Here is a 22,530-nt window from a genome sequence, read left to right on the forward strand (position 1 = left end):
GAGCTTGAACATTTCCTAGTATGAAATGCGTCTAGTGGACTCCAGGACGTCTAAATATTTGGAAAGTACAAGCTTTGGAAATGGGGGATTATCGTGGAATACAAAGGAACAGACTCCTAAAATCTAGGAGGGCTACTATTTTTGGACAACCCCAATGGAAATTCTGTTCGTGTCATCACATCCGTAAGCTAAGCAAATGGGGGGGACATGATTAAGTGGCATATGCTTAGGGCCATGGCCAATTTCAATGTTTAATTGCATTAATGGTCAAGTGTTTTTAGAAACCCCTTCGGCCCACTCTCGGAGTTACACCAGCTCACCGGATCCCAAGCTGATTTTGGCCTTATTAAGGGGCATTTCTTCCTCTTTTCTAGCATTCACCCTCTCATTAATGTAGCACAATGTTAACCAGGCAGAACTCTTCATAAGTAGCCCCAAATGCAAGTGGAAACAGAACAATCAGCAGAAGACCTTTTTTTGCCCTCAATTTTTAGCACCCTTGGAAGAGTAGAGTGCACGGCAAGGTAGAGAGAGTCTTGAACATCTTTAGATATGGTGTCAACACCATCAGTGTTGTTTGAAGAAGAGCTTTCATGAGTTGAGTACACATAAGAGGACTTGTCACAAGATCACAATTTTTGATTCTGTAAAAGAAATGTTTGATTATTGGCAGCCAACAAAGTGTGGAGGCAACACATATTTTAGTACAATTGCATAACATACATTCGTGACTATGGCTTGTTAAATTGCGGACCAAACTTCTAGCTCACCTTCCAACCATGCCATGTGATCCGAGTCAAGACAATTCTTCACCAAGTTTTCTTGTTTGAGGTCCAACGATTCCACTTTTGATTCTGGTGCAAGAAAAGGAGCAAAAGATTTTGGCAATAGTACTAGCAGAACTGAAGCCAGGACCAAACATTCAAGTACCAAGTCTTGATCCTTCAGTAGCTGCAGGAGCACCAATTGTGGGGATGACTACCCTCTATTGTGTTCCAAGATAAGCAGGAGCGGGGATGTTACATCCATTAGCTCCTACATTGAGAGGCACCTGCCATGATAGGGTGATTAGTTAGGGTAAGGGTTTAGCTGAGGAATCATATCCATAGTTGTTTCTCGTATCGGTACGAACAGGTTTCTATGGTACGATATCGTACGGTACGATTTGCCTGTTTATGGCCGTTGGAGCTACTTGATTGCGACCGTTTTTTGCGCCATTTTCTAGCCGTTTTATGGCCGTTTTCTGGCCGTTTTTTGCTTGCCTTGTGACATGTGTTGCTTGCCTTGTGACATGTGTTTTGCTATGGCATATGCCATGGGCCATGGCCCATACTTATAAAATGCCCATCCCCTACGCTTCCCTCAAGGCTGTCATTGCTCAAGTGACTATCAAGCCCCCTTCTCTCTCTCTCTCTCTCTCTCAACTCTCAACTTTCAAGCCACTCTCTCCCCCGTGGGCCGTCTCTCAAGCCTCTCTCTTGCTCAAGCCTTTAGGCTCTCTCTCTCTCAAGAGTCAAGCCTCAAGGACTCAAGCCTCACTCTCTCATTTTCTCAAGCCTCTCTCTCTCTCTCTCTCTCTCGCCTATCCATCTCTTGAATCTTCTAACTTCTAAGCTCTCCTCTCTCTATTACAATGACGAGGGAGAAGAATGAAGCCTTCAATGTGCATGCTATCCATGTAGAGAAAGCCGATGGAAAGTCCAAGTCATATAGGTGGACTTGTAAGTATTGTGGCAAACAATACACAAGTGGAGTTACTAGGCTTCTCCAACATCTTGGAAAGGTGGGGGGCAAGTTGCGCCATGCAAGGAAGTCCCCTTGCTATATCCGATGAGATCTTCAACAAGATCAAGGGTGGATTGGGTTCTCACCGTGATAGTGGTAGAAGCTCAAGGGCAGATGATGAGGTCATTTCCCCGCCTTGTGAATCGTGATATATCCTTTCTTGCCGCCTCCGCTGGTGCCGCCTCTGCCTCCTCAAAGAGACAAAGGCTTGAGTCTCCCATGAGGCAAGCCAGTCTAGCCCAAGCCACGAGGGGTTCTCTTCTTCTCTATCACATCTCCGAGAACGGCAACGGTTAGCGGATATAGAGATTGCATGCACCATTATTGAGTGCAATCTCTCATTCCATGTGCTCAAGGTAGATCAATGGAAGTCAATGGTGAAAGACATTGCAAATGTGGGCCCATGTGAAGGATGGACCGGTGTCTCCTATCATGACATGCGCACGAAGAGGCTTGTGGATGAGAGGGAGAAAATCGATAGATCTCTCAATCTGGTGCGGGTGGCATGGTCCAAGTATGGGTGTAGCATTCTCTCTGACGGATGGAGTGACCGCAAGAAGAGAGGCATCATCAACATACTTGTCTCTTGCCCTCTTGGCACATACTTTGTGCGGGGCGTGGATTCCGGAAAGGTGGGGAGGGAAACATCGGGTGCATTCATATATCGCCATATTAAGCAAGCCATCATGGAGGTAAGTTTCAAATTGCACTCAAGTCTTTAAAGTTTAAAGTTTAGGCTTTAGTATATGTGATATGTGGCTATGTCATGACTCAAGTCTCATACCGCATACGCTCATTGCATCCATTCATGTGCATTGTGACATGTAGGTCGGATCGGAGAACGTGGGGCAAGTCATCACACCGACAACGCTTCAAATTGCCGTCGGATGGGGAAATTGCTGGAGGAGGACTATCCCTCCATAGTATGGATGCCTTGTGCCTCCCATTGCATTGACTTGCTCATGGAGGATATGGGCAAGTTAGTGTGGATGAAGGAAGTAATGACCGAAGCTATCTCTATTGTCACCTTCTTCACCACAAAGGTGAAGGTGCTTGCCATGTTCCGCGAACATAGCAAGTTGGAATTAAAGAAGCCTTCATCTACACGCTTTGAAGTCTCAGCGCATGACTTTTCTCGGATACAGCATTGTGTCCAAGGCATATTGTCTTTATGATCCTCAGGCCGGTAAAGTTGTTGTGAGCCGTGATGTGGTGTTCGACGAGACTCCTACATCTTCAGAGGGAGGTGGTGAGCTTCTTCTTCCTTCACCTCCGCCTCCGCCTCCGCCTCCTTCTCCTTCTCCTCCTGCTCCCGTTGCTTTTGTTACACCTCCAGCTGAGGATAGTCAGTCAGATGAAGATGACCTTGCTCCTTCTCCTCCGATACCAATGCAAGAGAGGTACTTGGGTAGGGTAGAACTCATTTGCTAGAGTCCTCATAGCTTGCACCTCAATACCTAGAGTTTCTAGAGGATCACGGAGAAAGTCATGAAAGCTTGTCCATGAAAGCTAATATCTCCAAGAAAGGTAAAATGTATAATATGTCAAAAGATACAATGATCCTATGGCTCGTGCCTTTTATAGTCCCAAGGCCCATGTGCCCACATGTATAAATGACCCTAAGCCACCATGTACCTAGCCCCATCCCCCCCACGTGCATGTGCACCTAAAATCACTTCATTACGTTGAAAGTATTTGATATTGTAGCTTGAACATTAGAAGACATGTTTCTAGCTAGTCCTATGTGCAAATATAGGATTTTAGGGTTTTTTTTTGGGTTTAACGATAACGTTTCTCAGGTCGAGGACTTGACAAAGGAGCAGCGAGTAGAACGAGAACTTATGCTCATCAAGTTGAGTGTGGCGTCTGCCCAGCGCAGTGAGGTCTTCACCTTCCTCTTTTTAGTTCTATTTGTGAAAATTGTTAAGCTGTATCATTAACAACTTTCAGAAAGTGGATGTACATACCCAAAGTTTTGTATGTGCACTGAAAGATTAGGCAAACAGGTTGAGAATTGGGTTGATTGATCCTCAAACGGAGATGTATCCATCCTGCTGTGTTAATGATTTGGTTTTACAGGCTCTCGGGCTTGTAGACATATTTCGGGCTCGAGTTGTTGATGTTTCAGAGAACTCACTAACCATTGAGGTGGAATTTGTGCAATCATATTCAATTTCTAAGCTCAATGAATTCTTATATGAATGAAATGCAATGATGTTTATGAAACATGTGAGGTGCAGGTAACTGGTGACCCCGGAAAGATAGCTGCTGTCCAGCGATCCATGAGCAAGTTTGGCATCAAAGAGATTGCTCGAACTGGGAAGGTGAGATTCTTCTGTTTGCAAGTCCACTACTTGACAACTTCATTTTTGATAAGTCAAAAGCCCATTTAAAATTTAATGAGTTTTGCATGATTTATATAGATTGCTTTGAAGAGAGAAAAACTGGGCCAAAGTCTTCCATCTCGTAGAATGAATGAAAATGCAGCCTCTGAAGGTGAAGATGAACGAACACAGCATAAAAGCTGGTTGGTGGACGGAGGCATACCCTCATCCTTCAGTTATGAAGTTCCTTCCAAGGCAAGGAAATCTCTTTTTAGTGCGACCATTTTAACAGCCCTTTTCCACTTCATGATTGTTCACAAAACCATGTAGTGCAAAGATTGGCTGGTGCGAGGCTGTGTTAGTAACTTTTTCTATGTAATTGTTACAATGTCCTCTCTTACACCTTTAGTGAGAAGGCCTCCCTGAAATAACTGTACTTATTTAATAAGGCTTTGATACCATCTTAAAGGCTTGCCTTGGAACATCCAAAGGTTGCTCTGTGACTCACCAGATAACAGCTGGATGGATATGGGATTTACCTTCTGATGGTACAGCAAAGAGTAAGGATACGCAGATCACCAGGAAGCTCAAAAGTCTTTTATTGGCCTCTGAGGAGGGTTGCTGGAATAGTACCTGTTGGCATTTTGCACTACCATTTTGGGCTCTGCCTACACTGTGGAAGGTTACCCATTTAAAATTATTTTCCACTGAACTCATTATATAGGGCTTTCTTTCAAGTCGATAATTCTTCAAATGTGATGCCAAAAGAGAGAGAGAGAAGCTAGGGCTTTTATCTTTTTTTTAAATAAAATTGGCTAGACCTGCCTTTGGCCAAAGTTTAACTGATGAAAATTAATTCTAAACAATGGTTATTTATTTTAGTTTCAAGATAGCAGACTTCATGATCAACTCCCACTTGCCACCCTTGACAGAAGGCAAGCTATTCCTTGTCAGGCTAAAGCCTAGGTCCTAACTCCTGCCTAGCTGTATATGCCATAAAAAGATCCCATTTCACTTGTTTTATGAAGAGTTAGCAAGTGTAACTTCTTGTGGACTAGTCCAATATATTGCACTCTCATAGGGATTGTTTTTCACATACACACCCCTCTTGTGAAATTTTGAAAATCCCTGTACTTATGCTTAGGTAGACGATCGTTTAAGTGAAATGCATGTTTATTTTGGCAACCTTTTGAGGGCTATCGTATGGTCACTAGCACATTATGTGCCTATCTTTTGAGTCTTGCCTGCTGATTCAGGACTCTCACAAAATTGTTGTCCATGCCTTGTCCATGCAGGGTGATGTTTATCCAGTGGAGCCGAACGAGGATGAAATATGGCGTAATCCTGTTCTAGATCCAGATTGGGGGCAGGTGGAGGGTGATGAGGTATGGCCTTTCCATGCAATTTCTTGTCTTTATGACAAAAACAATGTATGTTAAGCGCACAGAATTCTGATTTACCCTATCTGGGTCCATGGCTTTGAAATTATTTTTTTATATGTTACCTTTTTTAAAAACCTTTGTCGAGGCTTGGTATGCATGCAACTGCAACAAAACTTTAGGGATTTGATTTAATGATGATAAGGCTTGGTCTGCATGCTGCTAACCTTTGAAACCAATGGTGCAAGGTTCCAACTAATGCTTGGTCTGCATGCTGCTAACCTTTGAAACCAATGGTGCAAGGTTCCAACTAATGCTTGGTGCGAACATTAGGGAAAACTTCAGGAGTGAAGAATCCCTGCTTATAATAACCCTAAAATCATTTATAGCCCCAAGTATCCATGTCATAGCGGGCGCATGGGCATAAGCCTAATTTTATCATAAACGCCAACTGAGAGAAGTGCGTATTATTCTTTCATGACATTATAATATTTGCATGCCTATTCTACTATTATCTCCTAATTACTTCTACGTTTTTTTTTTGGAAGTATTTATTGTATTTATATCAAATCCAGATTTCTGGATACATGAGATACAACATAGTTGACATGACTTATTATTAACATGGCCCAAAAAAAAAAAACTCAGAGCTAAGCTATCATTTTATCACCCATTGAGTGCACACCCACAGGAAATACATTTTGAGAAGGGAAAGAGAAAACCCTGCCACCATGATACCACATCCTGAATACATCTGTACAAGATAGCCCATGACCAGCTGTAATATCAGAGATGCCACTAGCAGTGCCAGGAAAGGCCAAATCAACATCTACCATGTAATTAATACCCTCCTGTATAAGGTCTAGAGGTCTTTTGCATCAGAGTCTGAAAGCCTAGGGAGAGCGTTGGTGGCTAATCAGGTATTGCTTGCCTCGGCTTGGTTTATTGCCTCTTGTTGGTGCTTCTCTTGTGCGTGCATTGGTGAATTGCAGAGGTTGATCCACAATTTTCTTTGGTCGGGGGTTTGGATGGCACCACAGACACACATGCCAGGGTAGCTTGGCTTACAGTTATTCAACCGAGAGGAGAGGGGGGCTGAATATTATTGATCCGAATGTTCAGTGCAGGTCATTACTTTGCAAACTTGGGGTTAGAGGTTTCTTATCTCAGATTTCCAGATGTACACAGTTTTTGTTCACGGAGGCAGATATGAGGGCACCATCTTCCCCTCTTATTGTAGCCATTGTCAGATCATGGAGAAGCATGAGACCCTTCTTGCGATGACAGAGGCTTCCTAGGTCTTTGGATGAGGCTGACCGACAACCTGTTATGTGGAATGAGTTTATTAGGGATAAGGCCGGTCGGCCACTTGGTGCATCTCGTTACATGTAGGGGTCAGGATGGGAGAGATGTGCATATGATTGCATAAGTAGAGGGCTAGTTATGAGCAAAAAAAGTGTGGACAGTCACTTAGGATTAAGCGTAAAGATGCCAGAGATGTATAGGATGACTTGGGTATTTAGGGGTGGGGGGCGGGGGACGCAAAATCTTTGGACTGTTTTTGAGCATTGTCAATCCTTTTTTATTGTGCATTTTGAGTATGCTTTATGGACAAAAGTATGTAGCGTTGAAGCATGTATGCTTATTGTAAAGATAGTTGATAGTAGGAATCTTTGCAAGAAGGGACTTGCAGAACCTCTTATGTGTTTATGCAAGCAATTATTTGGAGGCTTGATAGACAACCATATTGTGACTGGAGTGTTATGATTAGCATGTTAGGGATGGAATATAGTTGTAGAAGTGAAAACGGGCAGAAAATAAGTTACAAATAGCTTAAAATTGCATTAATCTTCCTAAATTTGTTTGCGTTTGGGCACAAACATGCACACACCCACTATGAGTAACCAAGAAGATAGTTCTTAGGTAGGGAGGGAGCAGCCACTGTCTCCCATCGTGTCTCTACAACAAACCTCTACTCTGAGCTTTCCCCTTCCATGGACACCCGCATGGCTATGATGCAGTTTGTGTTTTAGACCACACACTTTAGTCACTACTTCTAGCATTGCCACCCAAGCCCCAAAGAGATCTAGAGTGCCATGGAGATGGATCAGCGGGGGCTTTCCTCACAGTTGAGGCCAAGCGGTCGCGGGCTTCCCTTATGGTTGAGGCCAAGTGGTCACAGGCTTCTCTCACAATTGAGGCCGAGCGGTCACCGGTCCGGGCCTCCCCCGCGATTGAGGCCGAGCCATAGTTGCATTCTATACTCGTACTCTTCTGTTTGGTACTTTCAATACATACCGCACCGGTACTATACTTTATGTACCTGTACTTTAAAAAAATTATTGATTGGTTTTCACTTTGTATCCCATCTATGTGCCATCTTTGCTTGATACCAACTCTTCAAACCCCTACTCATGTTTCTCGCACCCTTGTTCCTAGCCCTCAACTCCTCCCAATTGACTTGCTCCCTTGATTTTGCTTTTCAATGGACTCATAACGCACAAGGATCTATTTATATTTCAGCTTGTACTCGGTCTTGACATTGATAGCTTCCTTATTTTGATACTTATTTGTGTGTGTCATTGATGATTTCAAATTTTCACTAGTGTCTCTGATCTATTTGTGTGCCTTAGTTCATTTGACATTTCATGTCTAAGTGTATAGTTGATTGATAGTTTAATTCTACCTGTCCATTTCATGTTAGTTGTCATTGATGAGTGCTTGATCGTTCGTTCTTTATATGTTTTTAACCAAATTTGTTAACCAGGTTCTATACTTTTTTAACTCTCTACATAACTAAAGTACGTATCCTCATGCGCATCATACCATAGTTGTACCATACACCTATCATCTCATACAGCACCTACCACAGTCAACTCTGCTATGGCAGCAAAAACGCAATTCCAACAAGGTGCCTAGAGAAACAAACCAAGAAAAAACTCGTGTGAATCATAGTAGGACTGCACACACACAGCTCCATGTACGTTTGCAGCAGCATGAGATGAATAGGAGTCGATTCTTTGCATTAAAGAGCAACAACACACGCCAAGACAGCTCAAAGCCAAAGCTCTGATACCATGTGAGAATTCACAGCACCACCACCATGTCCAAGCACAACCTAGGCCATGAGGATGACCAAGCAATGCACCACCAGGAGGTGACCACCACGAGCACGAACAGCACCTCCCTGGGGCACTGCAACAAACCCCTAGGCTCCCACCTCCCAGTGTGCTGCCCCCCAAAAATACCAGCCGGGGGAAATAACTATGACAAGGTGCAACTCTAGCCTATATATGACTCTTTGACTTCCCATGTTTCTGCATATGGGATAATCCAGCACACCTTCGAGTCATTTCATGCTCGAATTGCCTCCAACAAGGATGAGGTCTCATGGAGATGGAGGCGTTGTGTTCTTCCCTTGCAACCGACCGTCAAGGTGGAGAAGGCCAAAGCGAACGAGAAACGGCGTTGCCGAGAGTGGGTGATTACCTTAGTACGATGGTAGAACAACATCAACATGAGTTTGATGCGTTGGGATGACCAAGCAATGCACCACCAGGAGGCGACCACCACGAGCACGAACACCACCTCCCTTGGGCACTGCATCAAACCCCACACTGGGCTTCCGCCTCCTGGTGTGCTGCCCCCCAAAAATACCGGCCGGGGGAGATAACTATGACAAGGTGCAACTCTAGCCTATATATGACTCTTTGACTTACCATGTTTCTGCATATGGGATAATCCAACACACCTTTGAGTCATTTCATGCTCGAATTGCCTCCAAGAAGGATGAGGTCTCATGGAGATGGAGGTGTTGTGTTCTTCCCTTGTAGCCGACCGTCAAGGTCGAGAAAGCGAACGAGAAATGGCGTTGCCGAGAGTGGGTGATTACCTTAGTACGATGGCAGAACAACAACAACATGAGTTTGATGCTTTGGGCATGACTTGCTAGGCCAACATACCGATCCATTGATCAATATTGTCACATGTGAGTGCGCTAGGAAGGACCTCAAGACTTGGTTCTTGTCAAGGTTGGGTGCCTTTTTGTATGGATTAGGCCAACAGATCCACTGGGATTTCCGGTGTCTTTGTCCTAAGACCTTGGCAGACGTGCAACTGGCCTAGGATATGGAGATGAAGTATAGCCATGGCAAGCCCAAGCAAGCTAACCCCAAGTCTACTTCGAGTGGGAGTTGGTGCCAGGTCTTCAGGGGCTCAACCATAGTAGATCCTGGAACGGAAAGCTAATCAGGGCATCTTAGGAGGAGGATTGTCCCCTACAAAGGTACAATAGTACTGACAAGAGCAGTGATGCTTCTTCTATCATATGATGGGACATCATGAGTTCCCTAAGAGGCCAGCTTCTCCCATGAGTACTCAAACCTCTACTACTTCAATGGTTGTTCAGGATCCTCTAGCTTGGCTTCCCCCACGGTCCCATTTGTGGTTGTTTAGGATCCTCCAGCTCAGCTTCCCCCATGAGCTCCATTTGTGGAGCTCAAAGCTAAGTAGCAGGGAATTCTCACCATATTGTGTGCTTGTACATGCTTGCCTATATAGAGGACAAGAACTTCACTAGTGATCTAGTCCAAGAAGAAGAGGAGACATCCGAGCTTCTCAAGTGTCATGGTCTCATTAAACCAATAGTCGTAGACTTGTTTGATTGTGGCAGTACAAAGGATGTTATCTTTGAGTGAGTTGTAGAGTAAATTCACTTAGAATTAACTTTATTTTGACAGGGCCATAATCACGTAGCATTAGTTTAGTGTTCTAGAAGGAGGCTTTCATGCTTGATTTCATAGTCACATCCTTGACAGGTGTAGGTGTTATTTTAGCATGAGGTGGTTACGTCAGTACAAGCCTAACATGGATTGGAGCAATCTCCAGACATATGTACAGAAGAATATTAAGGTTTCAATGCTTATCATAAGCATCATGGGTACCTCACAGGTCCCACACATTTCTATTGTGTAGCCGAGATAAATACGTTGAGTCACATGTGCTAGGTTCCTCCATTTCATGCACATTTGTTCATAGTCCTCATAGTGGTTGTTACCGCTAGTACTTGTTGGATTGCATGTTACCAGGAGAGCTGGTTGCTTGAGAGAGAAATGAAATGAGATGATATATTAACGTCTTCAGAAGGCCAAAATGACCTATGAGACCAGAAAGGTTACAACAATTGGTGGATCTGATACAATGTCTGTGTAAGAAAAGCTAAAAACAACTAAACAACTAACTGAAACTGAAACAACTATGAGGAAAAGTAAGGTATTAGGAGCTCCTAATGGATAACATCTGGGAGGAAAACTCTCAACAACAAAGGTAAGCATCATACACATCACTTCCAAAGATGTCTCTCATCGGTCGATGGCGGATATCTTCAATGTCCTCCATGGTGAGTACTCTGACTGAACGTCTCCCATGCCGTGCTAGTATGGTCCTAATCCTCTGTTGTAGTCTCCGCCGGTGTCGAGAGAGAGAGAGAGAGAGAGAGAGAGAGAGAGAGAGAGAGAGAGAGAGTTGGTTCTTGGAGCTTGAGCTATGGAAGGAGAAGCTCTAGGCTATGGTGGTCGAAAGTCAAACATGGCTATGGCTGTTGCAATAGACAGACAGTGAGAGAGAAGAGAGAAACTTAAGCTAGAGAGAGGAGAAGTACAACACGACTCAAAACGATGTGACTTGCATTAGTTATATTTTTTTCAATGAAGTACATGTACCTTTATAGTACAAAGGTTCTCTTGTCTTGACATCATTGCTTATGTCATCACACAAATATCTAGATATTATTATATAACAGGTGGTTCACACACACATAAACACACACATGGTAAACACACAAACACAGAGAGATAAGAATCCGTTAATCCAACTCCCGAGGAATCGGATAATTTGACATAACATAGATAATTGTCGTAGCCAATCAAATTACCTATCCTATTAGGATTGAGTAATTCCTCATACCCAAGGAATAAAAATAGCTTCCCTCTTTGAGAACAACATAACTATTAGATATCTAAACATTGTAGTCATAAATGACCTTTGAAGTATCTAGAAAGTTCAAGTCCCAACTCAGCCTAATGTGTCAAGGTAATCAAGTACAAGCGAAGTCTATCAACATTAACACTCTCTAGTGGAACTGGGTTGAACTATTGTAATCCCACCTTTCAACATACCATAAAAGCTGATAATGTGGACATCTGCCTCGTCAGAAGCATGGGTCATAAACTGTACATCTACCACATCAAAGGTGTGGCTAATGAACCGGACATTTGCCATATCAGAGGCTAGTGCACTCTATGAACTAGGCATCCAACAATCGTGAGTTCTGGATAACAATCCCATCGAAAGCTAAAACATTTGCCTCGACGGAACCTTGTTAGCCCGCAGTTGTGATACATACTAGTGTCCCATACCACCAGAACATACCCCATATACATCTTACAATCCTTTAGTCCTCAGCTTGCAAGTCTTCCGAGAGATTTCTTAAGGTTGCTAGCAATCTCTTTCAGCATACAAACTGAAGCGTTTCAGGAAAATAAATCTATCCAAGAACCCTACTGATCTCAATATTAGCAAAATCTCATCTAGATCTCTGCAAAATATATGCGTGCCAAGATCCTCAGAATTATCTCAATAAAGAAGCATTACCTAGCATCTGGCAAATCATAACCACTTTCCCCAAACACATTTGCGAAGCAAAGAAACTTCACATCTAACTGCTTTACCAAAAACATAGACCCGATCATAGTTGCAAATACTACGCAACTACACAACACTCTCCAATCATCTACAATCCTCAATCTTGTTCTTCCTTCCTGTAATCAGACATAAGATTAACTCAAGAGTGATCAATTCCTTCCCAATCTTGCCTTGACACAACCAACTTCCACTTGAAGGACGGGAACTTTCAGGTTAGCCCACCACATTGATCTACCCTATATGATATACCCTCTTAGTTCCTCCCATACTTCTGGGCCTACTATAAATATAGAACACTCGCCTATGGCAATCTTGCCCCAAATAGAGATCATGAGGTTGTCGTAAGTGTAGAACACTCTTCCACGACAATCCTACCTCAAGTAAAACTGTTTGTAGCAACTCTTTGGCCCAAATCATACCTACATAAAGCTAGCGAGATCTTGATTATGCTACCACATGTAAACCCTATGAACTTTTGAGGATTGTCTCATGGAATACTACTTTCACCTAGAATAGGACCATTTCTCGAAAGAAACCATAAGTCCCATGCGAAGTTGCCAAGCTCTCTTAAGGAACCAACCATAATACCCACCTCCATATGAAGTTTCTTTACTCTCTTAAGGGACATCAATCTGCCGTATATGATATACCCTCTTATTTTCTCCCATAATTGTGGGCCTACTATGAATATAGAACACTCACCTATGGCAATCTTTCCCGAAATAGAGATCAAGAGGCTGTCGTAAGTGTAGAACACTCATCCACGACAATCCTACCTCAAGTAAAACTGTGTTTGTAGCAACTCACTGGCCCAAATCATACCTACATAGATCTTGATTATGCTACCACATGTAAACTCTATGAACTCTAGAGGATTGTCTCAAATAATACTACCTTTATCTAGAATAGGACCGTTTCTCAAAAGAAACCATAAGTCCCATACGAAGTTGCTAAACTCTGTTAAGGAACCAACCATAATACCCACCTCCATATGGAGTTGCTTAACTCTCTTAAGGGACCAACCATAATACCCACCTCTTGAAACTCGCGGCGGGTGCCCGGGGGACTAGGGTCTTTGACACACTTGTTGATACCATCAATGCATAGTAAAACATTTAAACATGGCCACAACCTTAACACATATCCATCATCACTTTGCATAAAACATAAAGTTGGACAAAGCATCCACAAATGCTGAAAATGGAGTTTGCACGTGTGACACCGCATAGAGGCCGGAATGGGCCGCCCCCCCCCCCCTTGGAGTATTTTATTACCCAAGGAGAATAATATCATGTACAAGCTTTGAGGGCCTTACTCTCCCCACGGGAGATGCGGGATTATCCATATACAAATGCTATAACACAGCCCAACACGAGGCTACCAAGCCGGAACACATGCTGTAGAAATGGCGAACCAACAATATAATCCATATACCTCCGTGTGGGTACTGATTCTTCCCCAAAAACCACGGGTCTTCATGCAATAGAGTTGGTACAACAAGTACAACTCTCCATTCAGTCGGTACAGCAGGTACAATGGTTGGTACAATAGGTACAGTGGTTGGTATAGCTAGTACAGTGGTTGGTACAGTAGGTACAAATGTTGGTACAGTAGGTACTATGACTGGTACAATAGGTACTGTGGTTGGTACAAGAAGCACAAAAGCTGGTACAGCCGGTACAATGGTTGGTACATCAGGCATACCAAGTACAAGGATTGATAGGTACAGTGGTTGGTACAGCAAGTACAAAAGTTGGTACAGTCGGTACGATGGTTGGTACATCAGGTACACCAAGTACAAGGATTGATACAGCCAGTATAGTGGTTGGTACAGCAGGTACAAAGGTTGGTACAACAAGTACAATGGCTAGAAATCATAATAAATGATTAAATACCCTTGACTTCAGTATTTCTTCACGATGGAAGCCTCCAAAACAGTTCCCAGCAGTCGGTATTCTTCATGGGCAGCCTTCAAGAGAGAGAGAAAGAGAGTAGCCATCATTAGGGCAGCCTATGTGTGCAGCAAGAGAGCCTCTATTAATGAAGAGAGAGGGCTGCAATTTATAGATTTGGGCCTCGCATGAACTAAAATGGCAAGAGAATGATCTATTAATGAAGAGAGAGGGCTCCAATTTATAGATTTGGGCCTCCCATGAGCTGACACTCAGAGGGTTTTTTGGCGGAGATTGTGGCATTCTTATAGGAAGCCACAGATTTCCTCCTTTATCTGGGTTTCTCTTCGTGGTGGTCTGGCCACCAATCAGTGGAGGTCAGTTACTGGTGCTTGCCCAGCATGCCCTAGATGTGCAGGAGTTTCGGAGTCAGTTTACCATTGTTTATGGGAATGCAGGGAAGCACAGAGGGTTTGGTTTGCGATTGCTCACCTCTTTGGTAGGATTAAGAGGGATGCTATCATTTCTTTTGGTTGACACAGTCTGGGCCACAGCTGAGATTCGATGGGACTGACAGGAGCTTGGCCATTATGGTTAGGCAAGGAGTTGCTCGACAGTGTTGTCTTCAGGATTTGCCACTTTCACACTTTGTCCCTCCGGCACAGAGGTTAGAAAGTTCTTGGGAGATTATTGCTAGCATCTCAGCCTGGAATATCTGGAAGGCTAGATGCACTGAGGCTATTGAGGGTACTCCCGTTTTTGTTTCTCAGTGTCTTTGCAGGATTTGGAGTGATATTATTCACACCATCATGGCTACCTGGGCCAGAATCCAGGGATCTTCGAGGGCTACGGAGAGGAAGCGCGGCGAGTTTATGAGAGAGTGGGACATTGGTATCTTTTTCACGTCCTCTCATTCGAGAGAGCCTATTGGCAGCACAGGGCTCCTGATTGGTTGAGATCTCCACCTTTCTTGGTGTGAAATCTCCATTTTGTAAAATTTTTTCATACTTAATAGAAGTCTCCTTCTGAAAAAAAAAAAAGGCAAGAGAAGGCTACAATGACAAGTGGAGAGCCACACAATAATTGGAGTGACAAGTGTGAGGCCACTTGTCTCACTTTGATCCACTTTCTGACAAGTGTGAGGCCACTTGTCTCACTTTGATCCACTTTCTTGCCACATGTCCCAATCTAAGAGATGGGTTCTCCCATAATCTTTACCTCTAAAAATATCCCAACTAGTAGACATTCTGTCATAGGCACTTTGCCAACTCTTGGTATATGCTCAATTCCAGATGTAATGACGCGAACAGAATTTCCATTGGAGTCGGGCCAAAAATAGCAACTCTCTTAAATTTCAGGAGTGTGGTCCTTTGTATTCTAGGATAATCCCCCATTCCCAAAGCTTGTACTTTCCAAATATTTAGACATCCTGGAGTCCACCAGACCCCTTTGATACTGGGAAATGTCGAGGCTCGTGACACCTCCACCTTTGTATCTGTGCACTAAAAGAAACTCAAACGTCATCCAAAAGATAAAATTGCTGGATAATCAAGTTCTATCCAAGAATCCCATCTTACATGCAATAAGTGATAGTCTCTCTCATCTTGAAATCTGAGATGAAACAAAAGTGTATCTGAAATGCTCCCTAAGAAAAACTTGCTACCATTACAACATGCAAGAACTCGAAAACAAATGTTATCCAACATTTGCTATGATCCTAGGCTAGAGTATATATGCGAGCCAAAGGTATCTGGAAATCAAGTATAGGTCATACCATCAATGCTATGTATATCACACATCTCCATATCATGTCTCCCTCGGGTAACATCTTTGGTACTAAAACCTAGTACTAATCCAACTCCGTAAGATAAACGTGAATCTAGGTCTATAGAACCCAAATCAGCATATTCGCAAAAGTATCCCAGTGTACCTAGGCCCATCCTCACCATGTTGACGACAATAAGTTATCCATGGTCACAAAGAAACCTCATCAATGTAATCTTCTTGACGAAAGTCAAGACATGCTTCCCTCGTGAGTCAAATTCATCAGAAAATAACTACCCACATGAAGCTACATTGAATCCCTAGCTTAACGCCGGAGCCTCTCTCAAAAGATGACTGAATAAACCGTCCCCGAGATCTTGTGCACTATAATGTGCCCGATCAAATACATGATCTAAGTTTAGTGTTGGTAACTCAAAATAGGCAAGATTGGCTTTTAGGGAATCGACTCGCTCACTGAAGCTTTCGCCCCCGCCTGCTCGTGCTGCCGCCTGCTCGCACACCCCCCTCCCTGCCCTCGCGACTGCTCCCCCCCCGCATGGCCCGTCCTCTCCGCTTCCCCCGCCTGGTTTTCTCGCGCCCCCCGCCCCTTCTCTTTCGCGCCCGCCACCCCTTGCCTGCCTGCCCCGTCTTCTTCGCGCCCCCTGCTCTCTCCCCTTCCTCCGGCCCTCCGCCCTCCGCCCTCCGCCCTCTCCCCCCCCCCCCCCCCCCCCCCCTTTCGCGTTTCCTCCTCCCCCCCTTGCCTTTCGCCGCCTCTGCCTTTTCCGGCCCCTGTGTTTTCAGCCCCTTCCCCTCTGTCGTCCACCCCTCCCCCTCTGTCTTCCGCCTTTCCCCCTCCGCCCCTCCCCGCTTCGCCTTTTGTGCAGCTTGGCTCTTGCAGGATGCTCCGTTTTCGCTTCGCCTTCGACTAAGCTTCAGACACTGATGGAGGTTCCTCCCGCCCCACCTCAGAGGGACTCTTCCGCAGCCCCCTCGCCCGCCCCTGAGGATACCCCCATCAGGCTTTCTCTTTCGCTAGAAGAGGAAGCGAGCCTCGCCGCAGAGGTGGAACGCCTCCAGGCACATTCCACCATCTGCCGTATAGTCGGCACTCACCCCAGCAGAGGGGAGATCCGGGATCTTCTCCAGGCCCGCCTTCTTGCAGATGTGGGCAAGATCCTGGACGTTCAGTTATTGGGCCGCGGACACTACCAGATTGAGTTCGAGACAGCCCAAAGCGTGGCCCAGGTCCTAGCCATGAGTCCCCTTGACATCAGGGGCGCTCGGGCCTTCTTCAGACCTTGGCAGCATGGCTTCGACCCAGCAACACGGCCGAGCAGGGAGAGTGCCTATTCCATGTCACAGTTTGCTTTCCTGGACTCCGCCGCGAATACCTTCCGCTCCTTTCTAGGATAGAGCATTGGTGGGCTCGGTGCTTGAGACTGGCCCCACAGCAGCTTCAGTGGTGGCTAGAGCAGCTGGCCTGCCTTCGGTCAGAGTTTTGGTTCCTGACATCTCCTCCCTTCCGAAGGTCATTCAGCTACCTAGGATAGGGGGGGGGGAGGTGGATCGATCAGAGAGTGGAGTTTTCGGGGCTCCCGAACCAGTGTTTTATATGCAGGCAGGTCGGCCACCTGGCCAAGGCCTGTGCCCTTGCAGGAGACCCCGACCTTCACCGCAACAGCAAGCCCCCGATGGCCCGCCCACAGATGCGGCTCGGCAGGCAGCCTCCGGGACACCTGCTCAGCCCACAGAGACCTCGGATTGGCAGCCTGGACAGGGGCGCCGTAGAGGGAGACAGCCACAGCAGCATGCCCAGAGACCGGTGCAGCAGCAGTCACAGTCTCAGCATCACTGGGTTCCAGCGAGGAACAGCTTTGCTCCCCTCCAAGAGGAGACCCTAGCGCAGACTGAGGATCAGGAGATGCCAGCACCCCCTCCTTCGCCCCCACCCCCCTCCCCCCCCCCGTCCCCCCCTCCCGCCTCGCTTACACCTTCGCCTCCTCCCGTTCCCGCTCCCGTTTTGTCAGCGGCTCCTTCCCCACCCCCTTCTCCCCCCCCTCCTCCCCCTCCGCTCTCCTCAGCTCCCCGGGAGGCCCTGGCAGTACCCTGGCGCTCACCTGCAGTCTGGCGGGCACTGAGCACCGACCTTGCAAGAGCACCGTAGAGGAGACCTACCATGCCGATTCGGGCTTCACGGATATCCTCTATCTGCAGTCGGCTGAGTAGTCTCAACACTAGACAGCGTTTGGAGGCTTTTGACTACTCCTTCACACGGCTTTTTGGAGCGGAGGGCCCCCATGAGCCAGCACCCATCAGAGTTCATGTGGTGATACCTCCGGCCCGAGGGGAGGAGGCACTTGATTTAGCGGTGGCCTTCTCCTCCCCTCTCTGTGGCACTAGCGACCGGGAGTGGACTCTGGATCTCGCTCTTAGCATTTTGAAGACTCAGGCAGTTGAGTTTTCTCACCATGTGAGCGACCTGGAGATGACAGACGTGATAGGCCGACTCTGGGAGCTGGCTCATTTCTTTGATACCGGGAGTGCGGATGCCTCCGGGATTCGACATTTGGTGGTTCGCATAGTGGCAGACCTAGCACGCGACCCTGGTTATGTATGCATACACGAGGTTTCTCTCTCTGAGCGGGAGGCAGTTGCCATGGGACACACCCACTAGCGCCTGATCCGAGATTCTAGCAGCACACCGGGTGGGCAGATTCGTAGCCGCTCGGATGGGGACTATTCTCCATCCAAGCTGCTTGCGAAGGCCCGCCATATGGCTGAGACAGCCTCCACCTCAGCAGGTCATCCATGAGGATCATCTCATGGAATGTACAGAGCCTTGGCAGTGCACACTATGTACGTTATCGTGGTTGCTTGAGGCAGGAGCTTCAGAGATGCCTGGTTGGGGGCAGTATTGATATTCTGATGATGCAGGAGCACCATTTGAGTGAGAGCAGGATTCGGAGATATGGTTCGGTGATACCTGGTAGATGGGACACATTTTGGTCTGCAGGGTTTGGCCCCTTGGGTGGGCAGGGAGGAGTATGTATGGTCATTGCGGATGTATGGCGGCAGGCCATTGTGGATCGCGGGGTCATTGTGCCTGGTAGAGCACAGTATGTTATTTTGAGGATGCACGATGAGCTCTTTGGCGTGCTCAATGTCTATGCGCCCAACCATGCTAGTGCCAGAGCAGAGTTCTGGACCCTTGCTACAGATGCATTGCCCGAGGCCGCACATTGGTGTGTCGGGGGAGACTTCAACATGCTTGAGGACCCGGCTGATAGGGTGGGAGGCAGTCATGTTACAGTGGACGGCACGGAGCTTGCAGCTTGGGAGCGATTTTGCATGACACTGCGGATCACTGATGCATGGCAGCATGAGGCTTTCTCCCGCTCTCAGGACAGTCTTAGTTTTTTTGGTCGGATCGTCGGCAGGGAGGGACTAATCTATCACGGATTGCTCGCTTCTATGTGGGCGACAGGTTCGGGGAGCGTGGGGGCTCCGTTGGCATTCTCGCTGGCACCTCTTTTTTAGACCATGCGCCAGTTATTTTGACACTTGAGGAGAGGACACGGGAGACCAGCTTGCAGTTGAGGATCCCAGTCTTTATGAGGACATTGAGTGGATATGGCATGATAGCCAGAGCTCTGACCTAGATGCAGCAGGCCAGTGTGCCCAGGGACTGATCGAGCTCAGCTCTTTTTTGCACGCTGTAGCCTTGACACGGCTGGGAGAGACACGAGAGCGGGAGCGTCGCTTGAGACGTAGCCTTGCTTCGCTCCAGCGCCTTCAAGAGCAGCAGGCTACATGTGAGTGGGTGGCGTCCCAGCTGAGCCAGGCATGCCAGGAGGTTAGAGAGGCAGAGGAGTAGAGACATGAGTTCTACTATCATCGCCAGGCCTCTCTGTGGACGCAGCTTGGTGATAGAGTGACTGGGGAGTTCTTTGAGATTACCGGACCCCGCTATGCTCGAGCAGGAGTACGCCAGCTCAGGAGGCAGGACGGATCGTTAGCCACTGAGCCCGGGGAGATTAGAGCCATTGCCACTGAGTTCTATAGAGACCTGCTTTCAGCGGAGCCAGCCACGGAGGCACGTGATGCTTGCAGACAGACTGTGTGGGCCCATGTGTAGAGGAGGGTCACAGATCGTATGCGCAAAGTTCTGGGTGAGCCTCTTTCAGAGGATGAGCTTGTTGAGGCTTTGAGGGTCCTTCCGCGCCATAGTTGCCCTGGGGAGGACGGATCGACGCCTGCCTTCTTTATGCGCTATTGGGACCTTTTGGGGCCAGGCCTCCGCAGGGGCTTTCAGTATGTTTTGGACACTGGAGTGATGCCAGAGAGCTTTTCAGAGGGCTTGATCTTTCTTATCCCCAAGGGGGAGGGAGTGTCAGATGATATTCGGCATTGGAGACCTATTACGATCCTCAATACTGTCTACAAGGTCCTGGCAAAGGCCTTGAGTTTGAGGATCCAGCCCTTCCTTGGGGAGCTGATTCATGCTACCCAGACAGGATTCGTCAAGGAGCGCAGTATCCTCGACAACATTTTCACCTTCTGGGAGGCGACGGCCTGAGCTAGATTTCTCGGTGAGGACCTGGTCGTGATGCTTCTCGATCTTGAGAAGGCATACGATAGAGTCGACTGGGGTTTCTTAGAGGGCACTATGCTTCGCGTGGGTTTTGAGCCAGTCTGGATTCGAGGAGTGGCGGCTCTATATTCCACAGCTCGTAGCCAGGTGCTGATGGCAGGAGGACGGGGGCCGAGTTTTGAGTTGACCAGATCAATCCGTCAGGGGTGCCCTCTCGCCCCGTTTCTTTTTCTCTTGTTTGCCGAGGCTATGAGCATGTATCTGACAGCAGAGGAGGTTGGTTTGAGAGGACTCCAGCTCCCAGTCCGGGGAGAGGACCTGCTCGATTCTGAGTTTGCTGATGACACGGGATTGTTTTTGCATGGCCAGGAGGCCAATCTTTAGAGAGCAGAGCAGTCGCTACAGGTTTTTGGTGCAGCTTCGGGAGCATTGATCAATTGGCGCAAGACAGTGGCCTTTTGGATCAGTAGCGCTCCCGCTCCGGCATGGAGCCCAGACCTGGGTTTTAGATGGATTCCTCCTGGCATAGCAATGCGGTATTTGGGATGCCAGATTGGACTTGATTTGTCACCTGAGCAGCAGATTGCCCTGCTTCTTCTGAGCATTCGGAAGAAGCTTTTGTATTGGAGTACAGCTCGGCTATCCTTGGCTGGGAGGATGGTGATGACAAATGAGGTGCTTTTAGCGACTATGTGGTACATCACGTCTTGCTTGATCTTCTCGAGCTCTTGCATCAGCCAGGTACGGAGGCTGATCAGGAACTTTCTTTGGTCTGGGAGAGATGGTCAGCCGGCACGGGCTAAGGTTGCTTGGGCAGTTATTACTCTTCCGTTGGCCCAGGGGGGCTTGGGCATTATAGATCCAGTTGATCAGAGTAGAGCCTTATTGGGGAAGCTTATTGTTCGGGGGCTGCTTCCAGGCGCTGAGCCTTGGAAGGAGCTTCTTTTTCAGCGGCTGCAGGCTAGAGCTCCCCCAGCAGGGGGCACTTGGGCACTAGAGATACGATGGATCTTCATAGAGATGAGGAGGACAGGCCTCAGTAGAGGATGGGAGGACCGATTTGCCTTGAGCATGCTGCGAGCTTGGGAGCTGCCGAGACCGGGGCTTTCTCAGAGACCTCCTACTTGTGATGAGGAGCGGGCCAGACAGCCGCTCATTTGGAGCCCCGCGGTACGCACAGAGCAGGGTCATATGTTGGGTTCTCGGCCTCGTCTAGCCTGGGGACCATTGGCGGCAGGCCCAGCACGCAGTTTTGGAGACTGGTAGGCCTTCTGCAGTCTCCCAGAGGAGATCCAGGTGGAGAGGCTGAGTCACTTCAGAGGGGGGCTGATTATGAGGGATGACATTCAGGAGGCATTCATTGAGGAGTGGTTCACGCCTTTCGAGCCAGCGGCCCCACGGTGGATGGGAGCCTTTACACAGTTGGAGATCCTGATTGCTGTCAGAGCTTGCACTGAGGATGGTAGATGCCTCTACTATGAGATCCAGGATGAGGGCAGACTTCAGAGAGTGGAGGCGGAGTCGCCTTTGGTTGCAGAGTGCATCTTTCAGAGGATACGGGTAGTGGCCGCCGCTTCTCGGAAGTGGCATATTGATCCAGACCCTGCAGATGTGGACTCTGATTGGCGCTTATGGGCATATGCTGCGCGCCCCTTGGCCCGGCTCCAGTGGGACCCTGGCGAGTACGAGTGGCATGATCTTTATGCGTCCCCTGAGGCCACAGAGATCACCTTTTTCCAGTACACTGTTTGGTTGGGGAGGCATATTTTGACTGCGAGGAGGATGGTCTCTGCAGCTGCATCGGAGCATTGGCGGCTACAGGGACTCTCACAGGAGTTCCTGGAGGATTTTTGGACCAGGCTCTGGGCTAGCCGACAGGCACACAGAATCTGGACTTTTCAGTGGCTGGTTGCCCACAAGGGCTCTGCAGTTGGCACCTGGCTTGTCTACAGTGGTCTTCCGGCGGCCTGCGTCCGATGCGGCCACCCATTGGAGACACAGAGACACTGCCTATGGGATTGTCCACAGGCGCAACAGATTTGGCTGAGGATGCTGCGCATTTTGGCTCCCCTCTCTCCAGAGGGCATGTATAC

General features: G+C 47.4%; 1 protein-coding gene across 5 annotated transcripts in view; it reads left to right on the plus strand.

The window, feature by feature from the left end:
- Nucleotides 1–22,530, plus strand: part of LOC147615412 (acetolactate synthase small subunit 2, chloroplastic-like) — a 128,756-nt gene that overhangs the window by 1,795 nt on the left and 104,431 nt on the right. For 4 of the 5 annotated variants that reach the window (XM_086779516.1, XM_086779515.1, XM_086779518.1 and 1 more), the window contains exons 3-7: nt 3,585–3,668; nt 3,865–3,933; nt 4,026–4,109; nt 4,209–4,364; nt 5,405–5,494. In XM_086779516.1, coding sequence (XP_086635642.1) covers nt 3,585–3,668; nt 3,865–3,933; nt 4,026–4,109; nt 4,209–4,364; nt 5,405–5,494 — 483 coding nt within the window. The remainder of the gene's footprint in view (nt 1–3,584; nt 3,669–3,864; nt 3,934–4,025; nt 4,110–4,208; nt 4,365–5,404; nt 5,495–22,530) is intronic. The other variant, XM_086779519.1, reaches the window with a different exon arrangement.

Source organism: Cibotium barometz, chromosome 40 (assembly GCF_041138505.1).
Source record: "Cibotium barometz isolate CiBa-2024 chromosome 40, ASM4113850v1, whole genome shotgun sequence".
NCBI classification, from domain to species: domain Eukaryota; kingdom Viridiplantae; phylum Streptophyta; class Polypodiopsida; order Cyatheales; family Cibotiaceae; genus Cibotium; species Cibotium barometz.